Consider the following 22,472-nt stretch of genomic DNA (forward strand, 5'->3'; position numbering starts at 1 on the left):
AATAATAAAAATAATAATTGCGTTTCTGCAATTCGCAGAAGATCTATGAAAGGTCTAAGCATAGTAGTCCGTTCTCTTATTTCCCCACATTCTAGACTGTTTTTTTTTGTTGAGCCAAGCTCTTTTTTGCGACTCAAGGACGTTTTATAGCAGGGGATCGATTACACGATCTGAGGATCAAGAAGTCAACGCCTTACCACTATACTAAAAGCCTTAATACCACTATGCTTAGTGCCTCGCAAAAATTATATAATTATAACCTGAAGACATTGGAACAGTGCTAATAAACACTTTTCGGTTTTTTACTTTTTTCAAAATTAAACCTGAAAGTCGAATACACTGTTTTTTTTCATTCACCTGTGAACTAAAAAAATTTAGTTTTGAAAATTAGTGTTATTGAAAACACTTGATGGGCTTTTCGTGAGCTCCGCTTACAACTTTGCTTTCGTTCATTATGAAAGATATTAATGACCAGATAAGCTGAAAAAAGCAAACATATTGTACCAAATTTATTTCAGCAAATATTAAATAAGTAACAACAACAACTTTCAGTTGAACAAGCAACAAACTAAAAATTTTATCAGTTTTTATCATGAAAAGCACCGAATGAATGCTTAACGTTTATTCGTTTGAGCTTCATTTTATTGGCCCAAATAAAATTTCAGATTTTTTCAAATGTTCCGTCGACTTTTTCACGAAGTTGCTCTTCATAAGGCAAAAAGGGTGTGTCTTTTTGACCAGAGCCAATCTATTTCTCATATGCTCAATATTAAAATTCGCCTGAAGAAAGTCTTCACGTGTATCACACAACTCATGCGACGAACTCGGTTTTTCACGCGCTAGAAGAAAATAAGCAAAACAATATCCGGTAATAAACGAATCAAAACCAGCTCGATGTCCAAACGAACAATTCGTATCATTCTGTGTTTTTTCATCTTGCGAACTTTTCTCAACACTCGCTCCGAAACTCGAGTTTTTGTCAAGTTTTATTCGTTTTTGCGCTCTTTGATGTGTGTAATAATATTCCGCGTCTAGGATATCATCCACATTATGACTATACGAACACTCACTCCCAATCAAACAATAGCCACTCTGAGCAAATTTCTCACAAATCGCAAACCCAGGTTGCAGTGAAATGTCAACTCCGTTTAACAGACTGTGGAATTTTTTACCCAACTTGCAAGGCACGTTAATAGTCGGTTCTATGCTGTCAAATTTAGGGAAGGATATCACGACATTTTTAAGTTTATTTGCCTTGTTTATTGCATCGTTTCTCTGAATTTTCTTGAAAATATAACTTAAATAACTACAAGATAAATCTTCAGCGTCGAAAGATATATATTTTGTATCGTAAACACCTCCTCGAAACAAATCATTCACATCCTGCTGAAACACGTCCGCTTTTTCGGGCAAATCTTGGTAAAAATGATGGTACATAAAAACCAAGTCGCAAAAGCCATTGTGAAATACAATCGGTAATTTGTGTCGAATAATCTGAAGAATTACCAAGCGAATAGACAAGTTCTCTGGTTTAAGTTGGCTCACGTATTTAGTTACATTTAGCTCATCTCTTTCGTCTAGACTGTAGGGCAATCCTATTTGGAATAATTGGTTGAAGTCAAAGCCATGTTTAATGAGAAATTTGGCAGCTTTCGGCTCAATTATGAAGTTTTCATTGCAGAGTGTTTTAGCGTCAAACACGTAGACATCAAACGGGAGACATTTTTCTAAACAAGTGTAAACAACAATTATTGACATCAGAAGTCCATTTGATGAAATAAAAAAGATAAAAAATTTTCTAGTATTGCTTAGAAATCAAAAAAAATATATAAAATTAACCAGTTCTTTAATTTTAGAAATATATTATTATTCAAAGCAATTTAAAGAGATTTTTGTAATGAAAAATCATCAGAAGAGTAGCCAATTGATGTGGAAGCTGCACAGATTGTTCAGACCAAAATTGTTCAAAAGGAACTTAATTAAGGAGTTTTCTGTTTTTTTTTGTGAAGCTGCACTTAGCAAACATGACCGATAAAACGCCGAAAAGGGGAGTTAAAAGCACGAAAATACAAATGAACTTAGAAAAAACTTCTCTCCATGAGAATCAAACCGCGACCTCCAAGCTCATAGGCTACTGTCTACACACCTGTGCCACCAAAGAGACGGTTGAAAAGACGTCGTAATATACACAAGCTTCCCATGCCAACGATACTTTTTAAAAAATAAAAACTCTAATCTTCATAATTTTTAAAGAGGCTTAGCTGAGTTTTATATCACATGTCTCAGAAATAAAACTGATGGTTAATGAAATTTGGTACGATGATTTTGCAGTGCGGGATAACTCGCCACGCATAAATAATGTGCTTACTCTCTCAGCATCAAACTATAGAACGAGTAGTTGGGCAAGACTTTTGGCAAGTTAATATAGTGGTGAGCGAATTCGGCAAGACCAAAGAAGATCGAGGGATCGATCCCCCGAGGAAAAAATCTTTTAAGAATTGGTTTGAATAAAAAACCATCGTGAGCATATATATTCCTCACTTTCTTCGAAAGCTGGAACAAAAACAGTTTCGTTCAGTATTTTTCTTGTCTTCAAAATTGTATATCAGCATTTGGCCATGCTTAAATTAGTTTTCCGAAACTGTTTATTAAATGAGGGCATAGTGAAAAGTGCCATATCAGCTATCATTTTCGAGGCAACATTTTTGAACCAATAAAAAACTGCTTGTTTTTCCATCAGCGAGAAAATTAAAATCCATTTTTCGAAGTGTGCGACGTTTCACTCTCATTTTGTGAGCTCCGCAGTTTTGCGTGACTGAAGGCAGTCTTATTGCTCCCACTTTGGAGGAAAGTGACAAAATATTTATGCTTGGGGTAGTTTTTTTTAATTCAGACAACTTTCGACTGTTTAATGAACCGTTTTAGAGACTTTTCAGCTAAAAATTACAAAAAAAATGTACCTGCATGGGGCTAGAAAACGGTCATTGAGGAAATAATTAACATTAACGGGCGCTATTCACCAGTTTTCTATAAACACGTTTTGCAGCTTAACCCATGAAAGATATTTCAAATCGACACTCGAAAATCAGAAGAAAATTAAGGGGTGGAAAATTTGAATTATAAAGGAATTATTAAATTTGAGACTAATTAATCGAAAAGGAGTACATCATGACCTGAACGATAGAGGCGACAAAACGCCTAAAAGATCAGAAAAAGAACTGAGCTGAACTGAAAAGATCCGTTTCTTCAAGAAAATGTCGTCTAATTATAAAACATGGCCACCTTTCTGTTGTTTTGGGTTGTAGAGGAAGAAAGATACGCCCAAACTGACAATAGATCTCGTCTGGGCAGCATGTCTCACGTCTTCGTATCGCTCCTGCACCGTCGCAGTTCTAAACCAAATAAAACTCTGTATCTTGGCTCTTTTCCACTCCTTCCCCTCCCCCACATTTGAACATAATTTTGAGAACAATTTCGAAGTTGTCTTATTTTAATGAAACTTGCATGCTGACAAAACTAACTCGAGTGAACAGATTTTTCTTAATAATTCAATAATTTCAAATACCGATTACATCATAGTTGATATGCATGCACAACCTTACATGTATGTATACAATTGATTGCATCATAAAATTGATGTTTGTGTGAGTGGGAGTTCACAGGAATAAGATCCAGAGTTGGCGAAAAAATTGAAATTAACCCAGCAATCGAGATTGCTCAAAACAGAAACTGTGCTAATTTATAGCTGACCTGACCTACCTTGAACTTTGACCCAAACCCAATCCACTAAGTTCAAAATCAATAGAGCAGAATGAAGCATTGTTGATAACCTCAAGTAATGAGCGGTAACTTTTCACATTGAAATTGTTCACGTTCAAATCCACTATTGGCACATTGAAGTTGTAATTATCCATTTTTACCAATCAATCATTCAGATCGAATTGCATAACTAGATCTGAAGAAACCATGTTTGCAATATGGCTGAACTTAATTTATATTGAGGGAAGAATTTTCTGGCTTATTATGAATTGAACTTAAATAGATCGTTTACCCGCGTCTGTGGAAAAAGTAAAAGTTCCCGGACAAAAAAAATCTTAGAAACTTGCATTTTCATTAAAAATGCTAAACCATGAAATGCGATTTACTAACTCTGCAAAAAATTTGATTAAGATTAAGATTAAGACCATTTTATCCACGGGGGAAAGGACCAACACAAGAGCTGTACAGCTCATCACGGCGAACCACTGTTGTGCCCCTGTTTAAGAACTACATGCATTATTTTTTGGTTATTTTTCTGGGCTGGGTAATGTTGCTTCACCCTCAAGCAACGAGCACGGATCATGGTGGGCCTCGAACATCCTACCTTTCGATTGAGAGGCCGAGACGTAACCACTTCACAACCGCTCCCCTAAATTTGTTGATACTTTTCAATGTTAGCTGAAAATTATTGTAGACCTCGCGTGTGGGGTAGATAGCTAGGTTTTTGAGACAAGTTTATAACCACTTGAAAATAGCTTGAATGATAAAAAATCATGAACCAGATTCTCCAACGAACATAGAATGCAAAAATTTACAATATCGAAGCTCAAAAATTTCAATCAGAGTGAAAAAAGAATCAATAAAACCGAGGCACATAACGCGACTTTTTTGTTCTAAATGAAAAAATCATTTTTTGGTATTCAGATACAAAGCTAGAGCACCAACCCTGATAACTCGCTTCCCCTAGCACCAATCCTGACCCCCCGATGATAGGCAATGGTCGCCCAAACAAAAATTTTCTTTTATATAAACTTCGATTTTTTTCTCTTTCAAAATTTTTCTCGATACTCGGTAACTTGATTGCGTGCTATGAACACATCAGCCAGCTACTTGCTTTTATTGATGTCTTTTTGACGCGTCTCACCGTTTTTGTTTTCAGATTTATATATTTTTCCTTTTCTTTTAAGATCTCAAATTACGTATTTATTTGATAAAACGGGCAGTGCTCTGTAACCCAATTGGGTTCGTTAACTGTCCCGTCACTGTCTCTGGTGCTTCATGTTTAAGTTCTCGTTATATGCATATTTACCAACAACAATGAGAAATGAATTCTTTCTTGCTTTCTTTCGTTTAGGAGGGGAGATAGCTCAAGCGTTCATTACATGGGGGAGATTGCTCAATTGATCCAACCTGACTTTCTCGAAAATTCGATGAGCATTACTTGTTGAGAAGTCAAACTTAGCCTTAAAAACATCACCTCCCCCAACAAAACACTTTTCAATATTGAAAAACCGCATTGAAATACACATTAGCTGTAAATAACACCAATACATGGACAGACACCCGTTAAGCAGAAAAAAAGTCAAAAATTTTTGGAGCTACAAAACTAAAGTTTTTAGTGTACCTCTCTTTCCGAGGCACACACACACACATGGATACTAATAATATTACTATTCAGGGTTTAGTTACTAATTAAATCATCAATAGTGGAATGAAGCTTAATGGTTTTCCCTCTCAAACTGGGGAACTTCGTTCCAGTTTTGCTGGTGAGAATAAAAGCAGAGTTTGAAATTTGGCTTTCCTTGATTTTACTTAAAAATAAGTGAAACTTTATGCACTTATAAATTTGACAGGCTTCATTTTTCGGACAAACAAATCAAAAATAGGGAAACACGATCCCCAAAAAACATTGTGCGTTAAGCTGACACATTTATGTTGGATTCGTGCCTCAAGGGGATAAACATCTTAGCACTTCAAACGACGCCTCCTAAAGCGATTAATCCGTTTTAAAATAAGGCGAAATTTTTTAAGCGCAATAGGTTGAAAGCGAAAAAGAATAACTAGAAAGACGGCTAGACAAGTTATTGTTATAACCAATCCGAGCAGTAGCGGATTTAGAGGGAGCGGACGCCCCCCCCCCCTCCTCAGGGCATCGACCCCCTGCCGACCCAAAGGGTCCCCCCTTTGTACTTTTTTGAGATATCCATTTTTGGCCGACTGACCTTAAAAGTGTTCTAAGGGCGCCTTCGGCGCCAATCTATACTAATTTTGAGTATAAATCAAAATTTTCCAAAAAAGCAAAAGGTCGACAAAACTTTTAAATTTTTTTGAAAATCCGCCCCTCCCCCCCGAGAAATTCCTACATCCGCGCCTGGATGCGAGTAATTCCTAGATCCGCGCGTGGATCCGAGTAAGTAATTTATAACCAACATAAAAAAAAACAAGGGAACGCGTTTGCTGTAGAATGAGTACACTAAGTTCCGACCAATATGATTTGTGAAAAAAATATATAATTTTAAAAAATGAAAATTGCAGAAACAATTGTTCTTTTTGTTGCCTAAATTTCCTGTTACTTTTAATTCATAGAAAAATCCATTAAATTAGGGGATCAATTGAGCAATCGCCCTCCCGTAATGACCAATTGAGCTAATACACTCCCCTTAAGCAAAACACAACAAAGGTGGTACCAAATCCAACGCGAGCAGGGACATATGCAATTGGAAGTCGATTGAATTTTTTTAATTTGAGCGACAGGGAAGAATTTTGAAAAAAATATTGACCTGAAACTTTTTTGTTTGGCAGATCATTATCTCGGAGGAGGTAAGTTACCAGGACTGATGCTTCCATAACTATGTATCTAAATACCCAAAATCGAACCTTTCAGAAACCTAAAAAGGTACGCGATTGCATATTTTTCAAATTTTCTAACAGAAAAAAGACGATTGATTATGCAAATTAAAAGATTATTTTTCACTGTAAAACTAATTTTTGGGTTATGATTTTGCGAACTTTGGTAAAGTTAGTTTCACGTGGTTAGATACATGCCTCAAGTACCTATTGAGCTATCCCCTATGCGGGATTTGGAGGAGATTGCTCATTTGATGCTGATAAGGTGAAAAAAAAACAAGAAGGAGCAGTAACTCAGTTTAAACACAGAGGCGAAGCTGAGCTTCGCACCACTTGCGATACAAATGAAGAAAGCTGCTAAGTCGGAAAAATTGAAAGTGTCGGTGAAACTAGATTGATCAAAATGGGCTAGCTTTGAAAAATGCAAAATTAGCACCAAAAGAAAACTTAACAAGCGGTTAAAAACCCGAAAAATCCTCAGCAGCAACCCTTTAAGCCGAAAAAAAATCAATAAGACTTAAGACATAAAAAATCCCCTTCATCCTTGAAACTTATGATGATGATGATGATGATGACGATTGGTTTGCCACTCTTTCTGGAACTCAAGAGTGGTAGAAGGCTCACAAAGCCTAGCAACAAAAACAAGTCTTCAAGACTCGTTTGAATGCAGCAAATTCGTCAATATCAGTTACAAAATCGGGCAGTGAGTTCCAAACCCCCTCCTCAAAAACACACGAAAACTTTATTTTGTAGTCAAATGGAACAAACACGAGCCACTAAGCCAATATAAAAAAAACGCGAAAACTATTGAGACGACAAAAGAAAAGAAAACAATTGGAAAAAAAAATTTAATAAAAATTTATTAAATCTAATAAAGAGACTAATAAAAATCTATTAAGTCCCCCTCGTCCTCAAAACACCGACAAGCACACAGACTTTTTTGCTCCTCGAGAAACGCAATCTGAGGCCATCAAATCGCCGAAAACTAATAAGCCAATAAAAAAGCTGAGAAAAAAAAATGTGTCATGAAAAATTTAGCGATTTGTGCTATCCCTTCAAACGACTCAAAACTAGGTCACTAAGCCGATAAAACATAAGCTGAAACTGTTTGGGGCAGAAAAAAGTTTTCAAGCTAAAAAAAGTAAGCAAACTCAAAGTTATTAAAATTACTAACAGCAGAAATAAATCAGAAAACTTGGAACATTTTTTTCTATTTTGAAAAAAAGAACAGGTCCTGTCAGATTCGAATCCAAGACTTTGCCGTTCCAGGCGTATTCGTTGCATCCTGGCTAGGTGTGCCGGCAACCCTAAATTTGATGAAATTGGTGAACCGAACTGAAATTAACTATTTCTAAACTTGACCATTCTTGAGACCCGACGGATCAGTTGAGCAACCCCTCACCCCCATCCTCGCGTACTTGAGACATGTTTATAACCACTTGAAAATATCTTGAATGATATGCAATCATGTACCAGATTCTGCAACGAAGGAGGAATGCGAAAATTTACAATATCAAATCTCAAAAATTACATTCAGAGTGAAAAAAGAATCAATAAAACTGAGGCACATAAGGCGATTTTTTATCCTAAATTAAAAAAGCATTTTTTGGTATTCAGATACAAAGCTAGAGCACCAACCTTGGTAAATCGCTTCACCTAGCACCAACCCCTCCTCAAAAACACGAAGAAAACTTTATTTAGTTGTCATATGAAACAACATGAAGCCACTATACAAAAAGGCGAAAACTATTGAGACAAAAAAGCCGAAAACAATAGGAAAAATTTTTAAAAAATTTATTAAGTCCCCTCGCCCTCAAAACACAGCCAAGCACACTGAGACTTTTTTGGTCGTCGAAAAACTCAGCTGGGGGTCATTAAGTCGTTATAACATAGGCGGAAACCTAATATGCCAATAAAAAAGCTGAGACAAAAAAATTGTGTCATAAAAAATTTAGCAAACTGTGCTCTCTTGAAACGACTCAAAACTAGGTCACTAAGCCGATAAAACACAAGCTGAAACCATTTGTGGCAGAATAAAGTTTTTAAGCAACAAAAAGTAAAAACAAACTCAAGGTTAGTAAAATTACAAACAGCAGAAATAAATCAGAACACTCAAAGCAACTAGAATGTTTTTTTTTATTTTGAAAAAAGGTCCTATCAAATTCGAACTCAAGACCTTTGCCGTTCCAGGCGTATTCGTTACCTCCTGGCTAAGTGTGCCGGCAGCCCTAAATTTGACGAAATTTATAAACTGAACTTAAATTTACCATTTCTAAATTAGACCATTCTTTAGACCTGACGGATCAGTTGAGCAACCCCCTCCCCATCCTCGCGTGTGGGGGCGAGAGCTCAATAAGTACTTGAGAGATGTTTATAACCACTTGAAAATAGCTTGAATGATCTGAAATCATGAACCAGATTCTGCAACGGATATAAAATGCGAAAATTTACAATATCGAAGCTCAAAAATTACAATCTGATTGAAAATAAAATCAATAAAACTGAGGCACACAAACCGACTTTTTTGTCCTAAATGAAAAAAGCATTTTTTGGTATTCGGATACAAAGCTAGAGCACCAACCCTGGTAACTAGCTTCACCTAGCACCAACCCCTCCTCCTAAAAAACACGAAGAAAACTTTATATAATTGTCTATTATAATAATTGTCTATAATTATAAACAACATGAAGCCAATATACAAAAAGGCGAAACCTATTGAGACTAAAAAGCCGAAAAAAAATTGGAAAAAAATAAACAAAAATTTATTAAGTCTAAAATAAGACTAATAAGAAGTTATTAAGTCCCCTCGCCCTCAAAACACAGACAAGCACACTGAGACTTTTTTGCTTGTCGAAAAACTCAACTTGAGGTCATTAAGTCATTATAACATAGGCCGAAACCTAATAAGCCAATAAAACAGCTGAGACAAAAAAATTGTGTCATGAGAAATTTGGCAATTTGTGCTATCCACAGGTGAGCATGAAAATTATGTTTCCCTTCAAACGACTCAAAACTATATTTTGCTCACTCAAAACTATATTTTGTTCACAGGTCACTAAGCCGATAAAACATAAGCTGAAACCGTTTAGGGCAGAATAAAGTTTCTAAGCAACAAAAAAGTATGAACAAAGTCAAGGTTAGTAAAATTACTAACAGCAGAAATAAATCAGAACACTCAAAGCAATGAGAATGTTTTTTTTTTATTTTGAAAAAAAAACAGGTCCTGTCAGATTTGAACCCAAGACTTTCGTCGTTCCAGGCGTATTCGTTACCTCTGGCTAAGTGTGCCGGCAACGCTAAATTTGATGAACTTTGTGAACTGAACTTAAAATTACCATTTCTAAATTTGACCATTCTGTGAACAAAATATTCACGGGAAATACAAGTCGAGTACCTGATTGCGATACCCTCGCTTCTCGCATGGGTGATAACTTTAAAAAAAGTAGCGTTAAATATTTTAGAACGATTTAGAAAAGGTCAAATAAAACAGTCAGAAATAGAATATTGTGAACATATTTACAAAACTGTTTAACAGTCAGAAAGAGAAACAAAGAAGCAGTCAAACTATAGTTCAGAAGACGCGAAACTGAAATAGAGATATTGATGTTATGGCTGCCAGTGACTGCTTCTAAAATACAGGCGGCATTACCACGAGCGGCTAAGCCGAAGTCATTGTTTCAGATAGGGGAATCATCTTTTCTCTCCTGTTTGCTCTTCCATTTTCTTGGATAAGTTTTTCAGTAAGACTCAACTGCTTTCGCTAAAACCTCCAATGGTTTCCACAGCAACTAGCTCAAGATTATAACAGTTAGGTAAGTCCCTGAAGTGTTTTGTCGAACATTTTCTTGGGCAGTAGCGACTGGCACCTGGTTGCTTAGCTTTAGCGACATGAGAGGCTGCTAGTCGGTGAACGCATGTGAAGTCCCAACCTGCAGATCTCCCTCGAGACCATGGCAACGTTGTCACGCCGTCCGGCCTCCTCCATCATTTCGTAGCAGGCCGACAGGTAGATGGTAGTTCGGCAGTGCGGGGGGTTTGGCGGATCATTTGCTTGCCCAGGCTGCGCCTTGAAAATCTCGACTTAAGGGACTTGCAGACCAGAGCATGATTACCTAGCTCATCAGCTCACGATGTGCATAAGAGAGAGCGGCACCAATTCGAAGAGCAGATCAAACGCGAAACTGATAGTCTGTGAGAGCAAGCCCCAAATCGGATGAAGCTAGAGCGTTCAATCGGTCACATGAGCCTGGTGCGGTCACATGAGCCTGAAATGGCTTGGCCATGTACTGAGAATGCCCCAAGATGAAATTCGAAACGCAGCCCTAGAGTTTGAGAAAGCTGAAAACTAGAAACGTCCACGAGGTGGCAGTAAGTTTACTTGGAGACAACTCGTGCAGAAAGATGTCCATCCCTTCGCAAAACCCCTAAAAATCTCTCAGAAATGGGAAGAATCCTGGTTCGACCGGACAAAAGAAATAGCTGTCAACCAGCTTCAATGGAAAGCCTTGGTTCGAGATGCTCATGTGGCGGGCAATGGGCAGTAGCTGCCTGGAAAGCCCTATGATGATGATGCGGAAGCTCCGAGAAGACGCGTCTTATGAAGTCAGAGGATTCAAGGAGTAACCATCATGGACTTAAGTAGCAATCGGCACAAGCAGGGCGTTCTACTTCGAGGGGTCTAACTGAATCGGGCTGTTTTCAGAGACCTTGGACCGCCAGAAGTCGGCTGCTTCATTCAGAAACGTGGTAGGTTATTCTCCGACAATTGCAAATGCCAGATCATTCGTTGGTATGATCTGGCATTTATATAACTGACGAGATATAGGCATGTCTGGAAACTGACAAGATATAGGCATGTCTGGAAACTGACGAGATATAGGCATGTCTGGAAACTGACGAGATATAGGCATGTCTGGAAACTGACGAGATATAGGCAGGTCTGGAAACGTCAAGTGAGAAATGTATATCAAATCCAGCCACTTTCAGGGGGAGATTAATTTGCTTCCAGTCTTTGTCAGTGATGTTCACATTGGTGATCTTTTTGAATTTTTCTCAGATGAGATTTGATACTTGGAGAGTTTTGATTCATTTTGGAAAACTGGCGCAGTTCTTATTAGGTGCATTAACCCAGACATTGCAAAACAAACTTAGAAGGTCACAGCCACTCATCGATGTTTTTTCGACACTTTTAGAATCTGAATCAAGAGTAAAACACTTATTATGATACCACACTTGATTCCCAACGAGCTTTCTTTGAGAAAAAAACTACCTGAAAAAAAAACAATTCGGACATAGAAGAACCCTAACCATTAGCTACTTCCCACTATTCCAGAGTGGTCAGAAAAATGATTTATCAACACTTGAGACAAACAAAAGATGACGGAGGAAACTAGTGAATACGCAGGTACAGTAAACGAACCTTGTGCAAGCACACATCGCGAGATGAAACAAAAAAAATATTGCCAATAGATGCTTGGAAAAGTGAAAAAGAAATCAAGAAAAAGAATAAGTTGAGGTTTTTCATTTTTCAAAATTTGGAGAAAAAACATATCGTGTCAAAGTTTTCGAAATTTGAGAATTACGAGTGAAACTTTTTAGTGAATAATTTACCATTTAGAGAAAACTGTACTAGTAGGTTATTTGTGTGGTGATAGATATCGAGAGATGACAACCATATCCTTTCAAGTATAAATACATCTCGATCAAAGTATAGCGAAGCAAAATTGAGAGCGCGAAACCCAGTCGGCAATTATCTGATGACATATACGCGGCATTTCCCTGATAGGTTCTTGAGAAACTACAATTTGTAAATGTATTTGCCAATCAGTTGTACTTTACTGGTTCCAATTAAGACTTTTTTTATTCCACTGGTCCAATTTTTGAAAAGAAGTAATTCACTTTTTTAGTGAACTTCACGCTTTTGGCAGTTGGACAGTGGAGCTTGCCTTCCTTTTAATAGACTTTCTCCGAAAAAAAACGAACAAAAATCTTCACATATTTAAGTAAAAATCTATTTCATCTTTAACACTTTAAAACAAATTTCTGGTGCAACTGAATAAAAGTACTGGTCATTAAAAAGTGACTCCAACCATCCAACCAGCATGTAACTCAGCAACCAGAACGTGTTCATATGGGCGTTTTAGCGGCGACGGAGCTGGCAAAAGTAACGTTTAAATAGAAAACAGAGTTAACAAAATATTAAAACAGAAGTATTTACGAAAGACCATTCAGGAAACGTTCAATTAAGTTTTTACATTGAAGCACCTAAATGGATAAAATCTATAATTTCACAAACGAATTGGACGATAAGCAATCAACAAATAACCCGATCATGGGTTAAAGAACATAAATTTTTACTTATTTACAATAAAAATTTGACAATATAAGATTTTGTGGACACCATCGTGGTTTAAGAATACATATTGGATTAATTACAAATACTTACATCGAGCAAAAGAAAAAGTCAGACTGAAATAAAAAATCAAGCGCAATAGAGCCAATATTCATCAATAGATAACTTTTCAAGTCTGCTTCATATTTTCATAATAAACAAAATCGATATGTAAAGAGAATAAGAGCTATACGTGACAGCAACTGATGATGATTATAATTCTAGTTTTTGTTAACCTTCATGATGTAATCACTTGCACCTTTCGCTTTGGATCCAAGTTTCAAGGCACATTTTATACCGCAACTGTGCTCATGTATGTCAATGCCGAATCATAAACGCCCAGGAAGATAAATCCTCCAATTGAGATCCAGCATACACGAGGGACTGCACCTCTGAACAATCCTGGCAGACCTCCTTGTCCGCCAATTCGAACGAGAGATTGCAGTAGTCCCATCTTGGTAGCCAAAGCATCTGAGTCCGCCAACATCATCTGGGTTTTAGCTACGTCAATGGGAGTGGTCAGGAATCCAGATATCGCTCCGGCAACACCTCCCAGGCAGGCACCAGCGAGGGGTGCAGTTTTTTCTAGACCATAATAGACCGCATAGAAAGTCTTCATTTGTTCCCAGATTGGGAATTCCAGAAGCGAAAACAAGCTGTCTCTTATCACAGTGATTCGGAAGCCGCGATATAAACCATGGTATCCCTCTTTCGCCACAGTCTCGCGGAACACATCGAGACTTGATTTAGTGCTGTCCAAAGATACCTGAGATCTCTGCTTGACCACCTCTACAGGTACTCGGACTATACAAGCGGCGATAGCTCCAAGCGCAGATGCAATTGCTTGAACCGCTGCCTCGGACGTTGATCCTGGCGGATAGATTGAGTAGTAAGCTTTGAAGCCTTCGTATACAATGAAGAATATCGCAGCCGAGGGAATAGATCCAGACAAAACAGACCCAATCCCTTTGTAGATTCCAGAAAATCCTCCCGCCTTGAAGAATCCTTGCTCACTCTGCAGCCGGGTCTTGATAGTGTCCAGTGGGAACAGACAGAGATCGACAGCCAAGCCTGCTAGTCCTCCAGCGACAAAGTTTCCAAAAAGTCCCATTATGGATCTGAACGAATACCTTATAACAACTTCACAATTCGTCTTTTAATTTATCATTTTTTCCGGCCATTAGATCAAGTCAGAAATTATCATGGCAGCCATACTATTCTAGTACTTTATCTTTTCATGAAGTCAAAATGTTTTGTAACGAGAGTCAGATGGCTGCGACTCAAGCCAACCAAATTGACTGATTAGCCTAATTAATTGACTACCTAGCCTTATCAACTTCCTTAACTTATTTCATAGTGAGCCTAATTGTTGTGATAAACTTTTTAAATAGGCAATCCCTATTTAATAAGTCAACTTCAGATTAACTTTATGATGGCAAAGGGGGATCGCAAAAGAGTTCAAACTTCCGCTACTGATAAAGATGAACGTGATTTCACAAGACAAGAAATAGCTTTTTTTACAGAGTAATCAGAAGGTCAAAAGTATCATAGTAACCGAGGTTACAGTCAGAAGTCCCTTCATCACGTATTCCAGTCAAAATCCTTGGAATTTTCTAGATATGGAAGAGATAATGATAAAAGAAGATGACAAATTTTTAAGTGCTTTTCAATTAAAAATCGATACGGGTTACATTTCTTCAATAAGAACACGCCACTCGACACGAGAAAATATAATATACAAGTGGTACAAATAAAAAACTTCGTCGAAGTTAATTTGTCATTTATTGTTCCGAGTACGCAAGCGGCGTTCGCAATCTGTATTGCCAGGGAGATTCTCTGTTTTAAAAAGCTGCCTGCTCTGGGTTCCTCAGTGCATATGCTTAGGTTCTTATAAAGCTTGCTCAAAAAAATTCTGTGCTGTGGCCGGCCGCGCCCTGAATCTCAAAAGCTAGCGGTTGAAAAAGATATCCATCATCTACAAGATCTTTATACTTGTCATTTTTTCGCTATTCCGCTTCAGCGCCAGCCGTACCAGGGTTACAAACAGACCCGGCATTAATCTTACAAGGAGCTTAGGAGTCTACTACCGTTACATCCCACAAGAGTTGCTTAGGAACAGCCCATGGAACGATCGTCAAACCGTCTGGTCGCTTCTGATCAGGGATTGCAATATATTGAATGATCAGATATTGAATATTGAGACGATGTCAATATTGAATTTTTAATATTGAGATATTGAAGGCTAGATATTGATATTGATATTGAATTTTTTGTAGATATTGAGAAAAACGGATTTTGTATCATTGCTTGAAACGTGACGTTTTAACACATACACATAAAACAAATGGTGATAAAAAATTTCTGAAATGTGAAACAGCCTCTTTCAAAGAGGTATTACATGAACACTGATTATAAATCAAAGAAGGCCTTATTCTTATATAAAAACACATTGCGACAATGCCGTTCCACGCTAAGCCTGTTTTGTAAATATGTCTTGGAAAGACGGCAAAACGAAAACAGCCGCTCCGCGTCAGCACTTGCGGGTCTAAAATTTTTCATGAACTGCTGAATGTTGAAATCGGCCTCGAATTCCTCATTTTCAAAGTCTTCAAAGGAAATGCTTTGGTTCACATACGAATGATCGGCATCGTGAGTTCCTGCTTCTACCGGTCGCTGTTGCAGGACTTGCTCCTTGATAATATCGGCGAATGCCCCAGTTCCATTCACTACAGCGCTCGCCACGCTGTTATTTGTTACCCACTTGCTCAAGACTGCAGTAATTGGACCATGTAGCGATAACTCTTTTTGTGACAAAAAGTGGAGAAACTTTAATACTTTCTTGCCTCCCTCAATTCCTGGATTCTTTGCCTGCAGCGACTTTGTGCATTCCTAAACCAACACTCAACCACATCTTAATCACACACAGTAATTAATATTAACATACCTATTACCTTTGAACTTTAAAATACCTTAAGTGGCTGTAAGATGTTGCATATAATTTGCAGTTTGTTCCAATCATAAAACTTCAATTCGTCGTTTGGAACCACCAGCTGCAGTATGTCTTTCAGCTCCAGAAATCGTTTAAGCATATCAAACACGGAATCCCAATGCGTTGCATTGTCCAATTTTTTTTCATCTTGAGCTGTCCATTTATCAAACGAAATGAAAAGCACCTACTTTTTGTCACGAGACTCAATGAATGATTTTACTTTAGCGAATAAGAACTGATAGTCTGCATCGAGCACTTTATTCAATTTGTGATATGTTACCTTTCCAACATTACGTCCTTCGAAGAACCACTTCAACGTACTAGAATTTACAACCGTATTAATCGTTAGGTTGTCTTCGTACACTAAACGCGAAATCTTGTGCATCAGTGCAGGTATATCATCCAATTTAGGCTTTTTCGCAAAAGGAATAACATCCTGGTTGACATCGCGGCTGTCCTTAGAGGCATCATTACCGGGACATTTTGTTAGATGTAGACGTAAGCCGCTTGTCCCAGAATTAGGTGCTCTGCGAATATCACCGCATTTTAGACACTTTCGCCATTCTGTCTCTTTTCCGTTCACAAACTTAATCAGAAATAGTTTATTAATAGGCAAATCGCTCTTCTTGTTCACACGAAATTCAACAACATCATCAGGCATTTCTGTAAAAAAAACCAAAAGAAATTCAAGTTAACTCAATGGACTGACTAAGTCAAACAGTCAAACAGTCAACTCAACTCACTCAAGCATTAAAATTAAACAAATTAAACAAAAAACAATTACATTGCAAAAACAACTAAACAAATTTAATTATATATTTCGAAATTCAATATTCAATTTGGTCTCTGGTATCTTAAAATAGTGATAATATTGAGAAATTGAGCTTTTAGATATTGATATTGATATTGATATTGAAATTTCATCCTATTTGATATTGATATTGAATGGAAGATATTGATATTGAGCTCAATATATTGATATTGTATTGAAATCTCTGCTTCTGATCGGTCGTGTAGAGGGGTCGTGGTTGTAAAACAGACTGAATATGAGTAGAAGATAAACTCTGCTGTACAAGGGCATTCAGGTTTGAATGCCTAGAGAATCTCCCTGCACTTTTGGGGCAATAAAGACCATGCCAACTATCCTCAGTAACGTCTTTTCCGCACACGAATTTATGCCGTTCCAAAATTTTTGAGCCTATTCTAAGTCCTATCAAAATTCTAAGTTGTTGGTTCGAAAGTTTTAACCTTAAGTTTTTGCATGGGATGACATTCAACCTGTAACAGTCGACTACTTAAGTCACATATGAGGTTAAAGAAAAGTCGGCCCTATAATCATTGGCTCAAGAGTCAGGGACACTATCTCTTGTGTTTTTCTACCTCGAACGGTCGGAACCAATTCGATTCACTTGCGACATGAGAATAAAATCCCTCGCTACAGCTTAAAGGCCACTACCAAAATACCCCCCCCCCAACTCTAGAAAAAAAGAACGTCCCCATACTTAGGTCTCAAAATACCCAAAAAACGCAAACGCCGTTAAAAACAGGGTCGGAACATTCCGTTTTAGTTGCTTATTATTAGACAGTGGAACTTTGATCCATTTCAGATGGATCAACCTAACAATCTCCCTACATCAACATAACAAGTATAAAACGCACTCAAGAAAACTAAATTGGGTACTCACATACCAGCACACTCGAGAATTGGAGTAACTAAATCAACTAGCAACTCTAGCATTAAAGGGAATTAAGTTTTAACTCAAGAAGTCTGTAATTAATGAATTCCAGCAAAGGAAATGAGTTTCAACTTGGGATTTGAGTTTTTGAGACTGGAGCATTGGGAGATCCCGTTTCTCCACCTTTCCAACGAAGGTTAATTCTTGTCCCCTTCATATGAATTTCATCTGCTTTCGTGATCGTTCTGTCTCCTATTTCAGGATAAGACAGCTCTACTCTAGTGTGATACTATATCTGGAAATTGCTAATAGCAATTTCCCGCTGCTTTTTTGACCACTTTCCCGCAATTGTAGTTTGATTGTCCTGATCTTATATTTCTGAGATTTTCAGTTGTCGCGAAAAAATTGAGCATGACATGCTCAATTCGAATTTTTCAAATTTTCCATTTCACCCCAAAATCACGTTGTTCCTATTGCTCAAGGTCAAACTTCCAAATATGACCGACTGGCACATACTCCCCGGACTCAAGATCGATGTCCTCATCGCGTGTTGCCGTCTGCCAGTGAATCCCCAGAATGTTGAGTGTTGCTCAAGATACAGTGCCAGTGGTCATTTACAGAAGTTCGCAGCAGATTTAATTTTATATACGCCCCAAAATTCACAACCATGCAAAATTGTCACACTATCGCTAAACAGCAATCAAAATCTGCATACACCTGTACCTTAAATTTCCGCTTGGCAAGCTAATGATAAAAGTTTCTTTTGTCTTATCCAATCAGAAAAATGTCAATTTGGTTTATATAAAAGATATAGCATATTAATAACAATATTCCGTTTCGTTAAAATTTCTTTTTCGTGACCTCAGATTTCATCCGAGTTCACACTCGAGCCCCTTTGCTTCCCTCTCAAGACTCAAGAATCCCTCATTTTGTGTTCCTTGCCTTTGAGGTGCTAGGCCCTGATGCGTTTGACACCGTAATCTGCCTTAGCAGCGCTTCCTCATCATCGGAGCCGATCACGATCTCCTCCCACGCTTTTAGTTGTTCGTTGGATCGCATCCACTCCCTCTGATCTTGCAACCTCTTTGCCTGGTTTGGCAAACCCTTCACTTTCGATTCCTTGTTCCGGCAAAAGGAATTGTGAAGACTCAGGCTCACGTTGTTCGCCAAGTCATCTTCCAATATTGACTCTCTCGCCTTGGTTTTATCTCGAGACACCCTACCAACTCTCTTCCAACCCGTCGTAACCGCATTTCGGTGGGTCAGCAAAGGTCTCTTGAAGGCTTCCGGTCCTATCTCTAGCTTAGGAACTGCCGATATTCTTTCTGATGTTTCTTCATGTGATCCTTCGTCACCGCATATTACCAAAATGCCAATGTCGCTCGAAACCACGTGAAGAATCTCATGCGGCTCCAAACGTGGCTGTTCTCCATCGGTATAGCGAACACTTTGCATGCAGCCTCAAACAACTCAAGTCTCCTGCTATAGTCAATAGCTTGTGTCGACTCTGCTGTCGGTGTCTTCGATTCCCAAAATTTCGTCACGTTCTCTTCGATTCATCGCAAAGCCAACATTGTACTCACCACTAGGAGGGTCACCTTCTGCCGATGATCGGGTAACCCGATTGACCGAATTTCTTCCACGTCCCATACCAAGCAGAGGATTGAGTGTTCCGGGTACCACACGATCTGTGCCAGACAATGATATGGGCATTCCCCATGCGTGATATCGATGCTCCGGAGGTTGCTACTCCCGAGGCCTCCAGCAGAGGTTCCAATTCCATCATCTTCTCATGTGTCATATCATTCTCCTCCTGGGCTCCTGGGCTGGGGCACTGCTAATCGGCTTCCCGATTGCGTTCTGCCTCTCAAAGTCACTCGTGTTTTCACCTTCCAAACTCAAGAATTGGAGTAACTAAATCAACTAGCAACTCTAGCATTAAAGGGAATTAAGTTTTAACTCAAGAAGTCTGTAATTAATGAATTCCAGCAAAGGAAATGAGTTTCAACTTGGGATTTGAGTTTTTGAGACTGGACCATTGGGAGATCCCGTTGTCCACCTTTCCAACGAAGGTTAATTCTTGTCCCCTTCATATGAATTTCATCTGCTTTCGTGATCGTTCTGTCTCCTATTTCAGAATAAGACAGCTCTACTCTAGTGTGATACTATATCTGGAAATTGCTAATAGCAATTTCCCGCTGCTTTTTTGACCACTTTCCCGCGATTGTAGTTTGACTGTCCTGATCTTGTATTTCTGAGATTTTCAGTTGTCGCGAAAAAATTGAGCATGACATGCTCAATTCGAGTTTTTCAAATTTTCCATTTTACCCCAAAATCACGTTGTTCCTATTGCTCAAGGTCAAACTTCCAAATATGACCGACTGGCACATACTCCCCGGACTCAAGATCGATGTCCTCATCGCGTGTTGCCGTCTGCCAGTGAATCCCCAGAATGTTGAGTGTTGCTCAAGATACAGTGCCAGTGGTCATTTACAGAAGTTCGCAGCAGATTTAATTTTATATACGCCCCAAAATTCACAACCATGCAAAATTGTCACACTATCGCTAAACAGCAATCAAAATCTGCATACACCTGTACCATAAATTTCCGCTTTGCAAGCTAATGATAAAAGTTTCTTTTGTCTTATCCAATCAGAAAAATGTCAATTTGGTTTATATAAAAGATATAGCATATTAATAACAATATTCCGTTTCGTTAAAATTTCTTTTTCGTGACCTCAGATTTCATCCGAGTTCACACTCGAGCCCCTTTGCTTCCCTCTCAAGACTCAAGAAACCCTCATTTTGTATTCCTTGCCTTTGAGGTGCTAGGCCCTGATGCGTTTGACACCGTAATCTGCCTTAGCAGCGCTTCCTCATCATCGGAGCCGATCACGATCTCCTCCCACGCTTTTAGTTGTTTGTTGGATCGCATCCACTCCCTCTGCTCTTGCAACCTCTTTGCCTGGTTTGGCAAACCCTTCACTTTCGATTCCCTGTTCCGGCAAAAGGAATTGTGAAGACTCAGGCTCACGTTGTTCGCCAAGTCATCTTCCAATATTGACTCTCTCGCCTTGGTTTTATCTCGAGACACCCTACCAACTCTCTTCCAACCCGTCGTAACCGCATTTCGGTGGGTCAGCAAAGGTCTCTTGAAGGCTTCCGGTCCTATCTCTAGCTTAGGAACTGCCGATATTCTTTCTGATGTTTCTTCATGTGATCCTTCGTCACCGCATATTACCAAAATGCCAATGTCGCTCGAAACCACGTGAAGAATCTCATGCGGCTCCAAACGTGGCTGTTCTCCATTGGTATGGCGAACACTTTGCATGCAGCCTCAAACAACTCAAGTCTCCTGCTATAGTCAATAGCGTGTGTCGACTCTGCTGTCGGTGTCTTCGATTCCCAAAATTTCGTCACGTTCTCTTCGATTCATCGCAAAGCCAACATTGTACTCACCACCAGGAGGGTCACCTTCTGCCGATGATCGGGTAACCCGATTGACCGAATTTCTTCCACGTCCCATACCAAGCAGAGGATTGAGTGTTCCGGGTACCACACCATCTGTGCCAGACAATGATATGGGCATTCCCCATGCGTGATATCGATGCTCCGGAGGTTGCTACTCCCGAGGCCTCCAGCAGAGGTTCAAATTCCATCATCTTCTCATGTGTCATATCATTCTCCTCCTGGGCTCCTGGGCTGGGGCACTGCTAATCGGCTTCCCGATTGCGTTCTGCCTCTCAAAGTCACTCGTGTTTTCACCTTCCAAACTCAAGAGTTCTTCCCAGATTTCACTCAAGTCATCTCTTTGTTCCCTTGGTACAGTTCCCAGGATCTTCCTCAACAGTCTGTGTGAATGGTGCGACATTCGAGCCAGTCGTATGCACTTGGGTACCGAGAAGGCTTTGTCTATTAGTATGCTCTGGCTGGATACCTCTACTATCGCCATGTGTAATGGATAGTGGCTTCCACATAGGTTGGCCATGACTGATCCCACCAAGGACTTCGCATTTACTAGCGGACTATAGGCCTCGCTCACGGAAAATCCCATTTCCGCCTCAAGCCCCAACTTCCACCTTCTGATGTGCTTCTAAGTTATTTGCAATACTCCAGGCCATGGTTCCACGCTCAGCGCTGTCACCAAATGGTGCTCAGACTCCAGCATCTCCAGAGACTCTAAGCTGTACATCCTCGAGAAGAATCTCAACGCCGTTGCTATAATCACAATAGTTTTCGTGTAACACTCAGCCACTATCTGCACTTCACTTTTTTCTCTTTCTGTTACGTCGCCAAACCAAGCGACTAGATCTTCTCTCTGGAAGGACTGCACTCTGACACATGATCGTCCATCACAAGTGTGCTCTCCACCTCCACACGTCAGGTCAAGACAACTACCGGGTTCCAACTTCTTCACTGATCCCAGCTTACTCATCGCCTCACCCGACTCTTTGCTCTGAGGCAGGATCAGCTTGTGTATTACATTCAGAGTTCCCAAGTATTCATCCTTCGTCGGTGCCAGCCTCACTCGCTCCGTGACCTCTTCAATCAAGCTTGCGTGGGGATGTGGGCACCAGGACGGTCTCAGCAACTTCCAAACCGTTCCTAAATTCGTAATCAGAATGCCATTCCCATTCCCCATTTTCAATTCTACTCTCTTGTTCGAGCGCGGTATGCTAATCACTTTTGGCATCCTCTCAAGTATCAGGCCTAGGCTCGGTTTTTGTCGTTCCACTGAATCAATCTCGATTATTTTCTTTGTCCAAAACTTTAACAGCTCCGTCACTTCGTGATTCCTGTGAGCACTACC

The 22,472-nt window shown here is 39.2% G+C and overlaps 2 protein-coding genes across 2 annotated transcripts in view; both read right to left on the reverse strand.

The window, feature by feature from the left end:
* Nucleotides 1-496: 496 nt before the first annotated feature.
* Nucleotides 497-22,472, reverse strand: part of LOC134855491 (target of EGR1 protein 1-like) — a 61,558-nt gene continuing 39,582 nt past the window's right edge. The window contains exons 2-4 of the mRNA XM_063872028.1: nt 3,760-3,953; nt 3,283-3,392; nt 497-1,727 (exon numbers count right to left, since the gene is read on the reverse strand). Coding sequence (XP_063728098.1) covers nt 637-1,727; nt 3,283-3,392; nt 3,760-3,914 — 1,356 coding nt within the window. The 5' untranslated portion in view covers nt 3,915-3,953 and the 3' untranslated portion in view covers nt 497-636. The remainder of the gene's footprint in view (nt 1,728-3,282; nt 3,393-3,759; nt 3,954-22,472) is intronic.
* On the reverse strand, nt 12,651-14,144 carry LOC134855270 (mitochondrial S-adenosylmethionine carrier protein-like). The gene has a single exon (XM_063871745.1). It carries the CDS (start codon nt 14,106-14,108, stop codon nt 13,290-13,292), a length of 819 nt encoding a protein of 272 aa, XP_063727815.1. The 5' UTR covers nt 14,109-14,144; the 3' UTR covers nt 12,651-13,289.

Source organism: Symsagittifera roscoffensis, chromosome 10 (assembly GCF_963678635.1).
Source record: "Symsagittifera roscoffensis chromosome 10, txSymRosc1.1, whole genome shotgun sequence".
Lineage (NCBI taxonomy): Eukaryota > Metazoa > Xenacoelomorpha > Acoela > Convolutidae > Symsagittifera > Symsagittifera roscoffensis.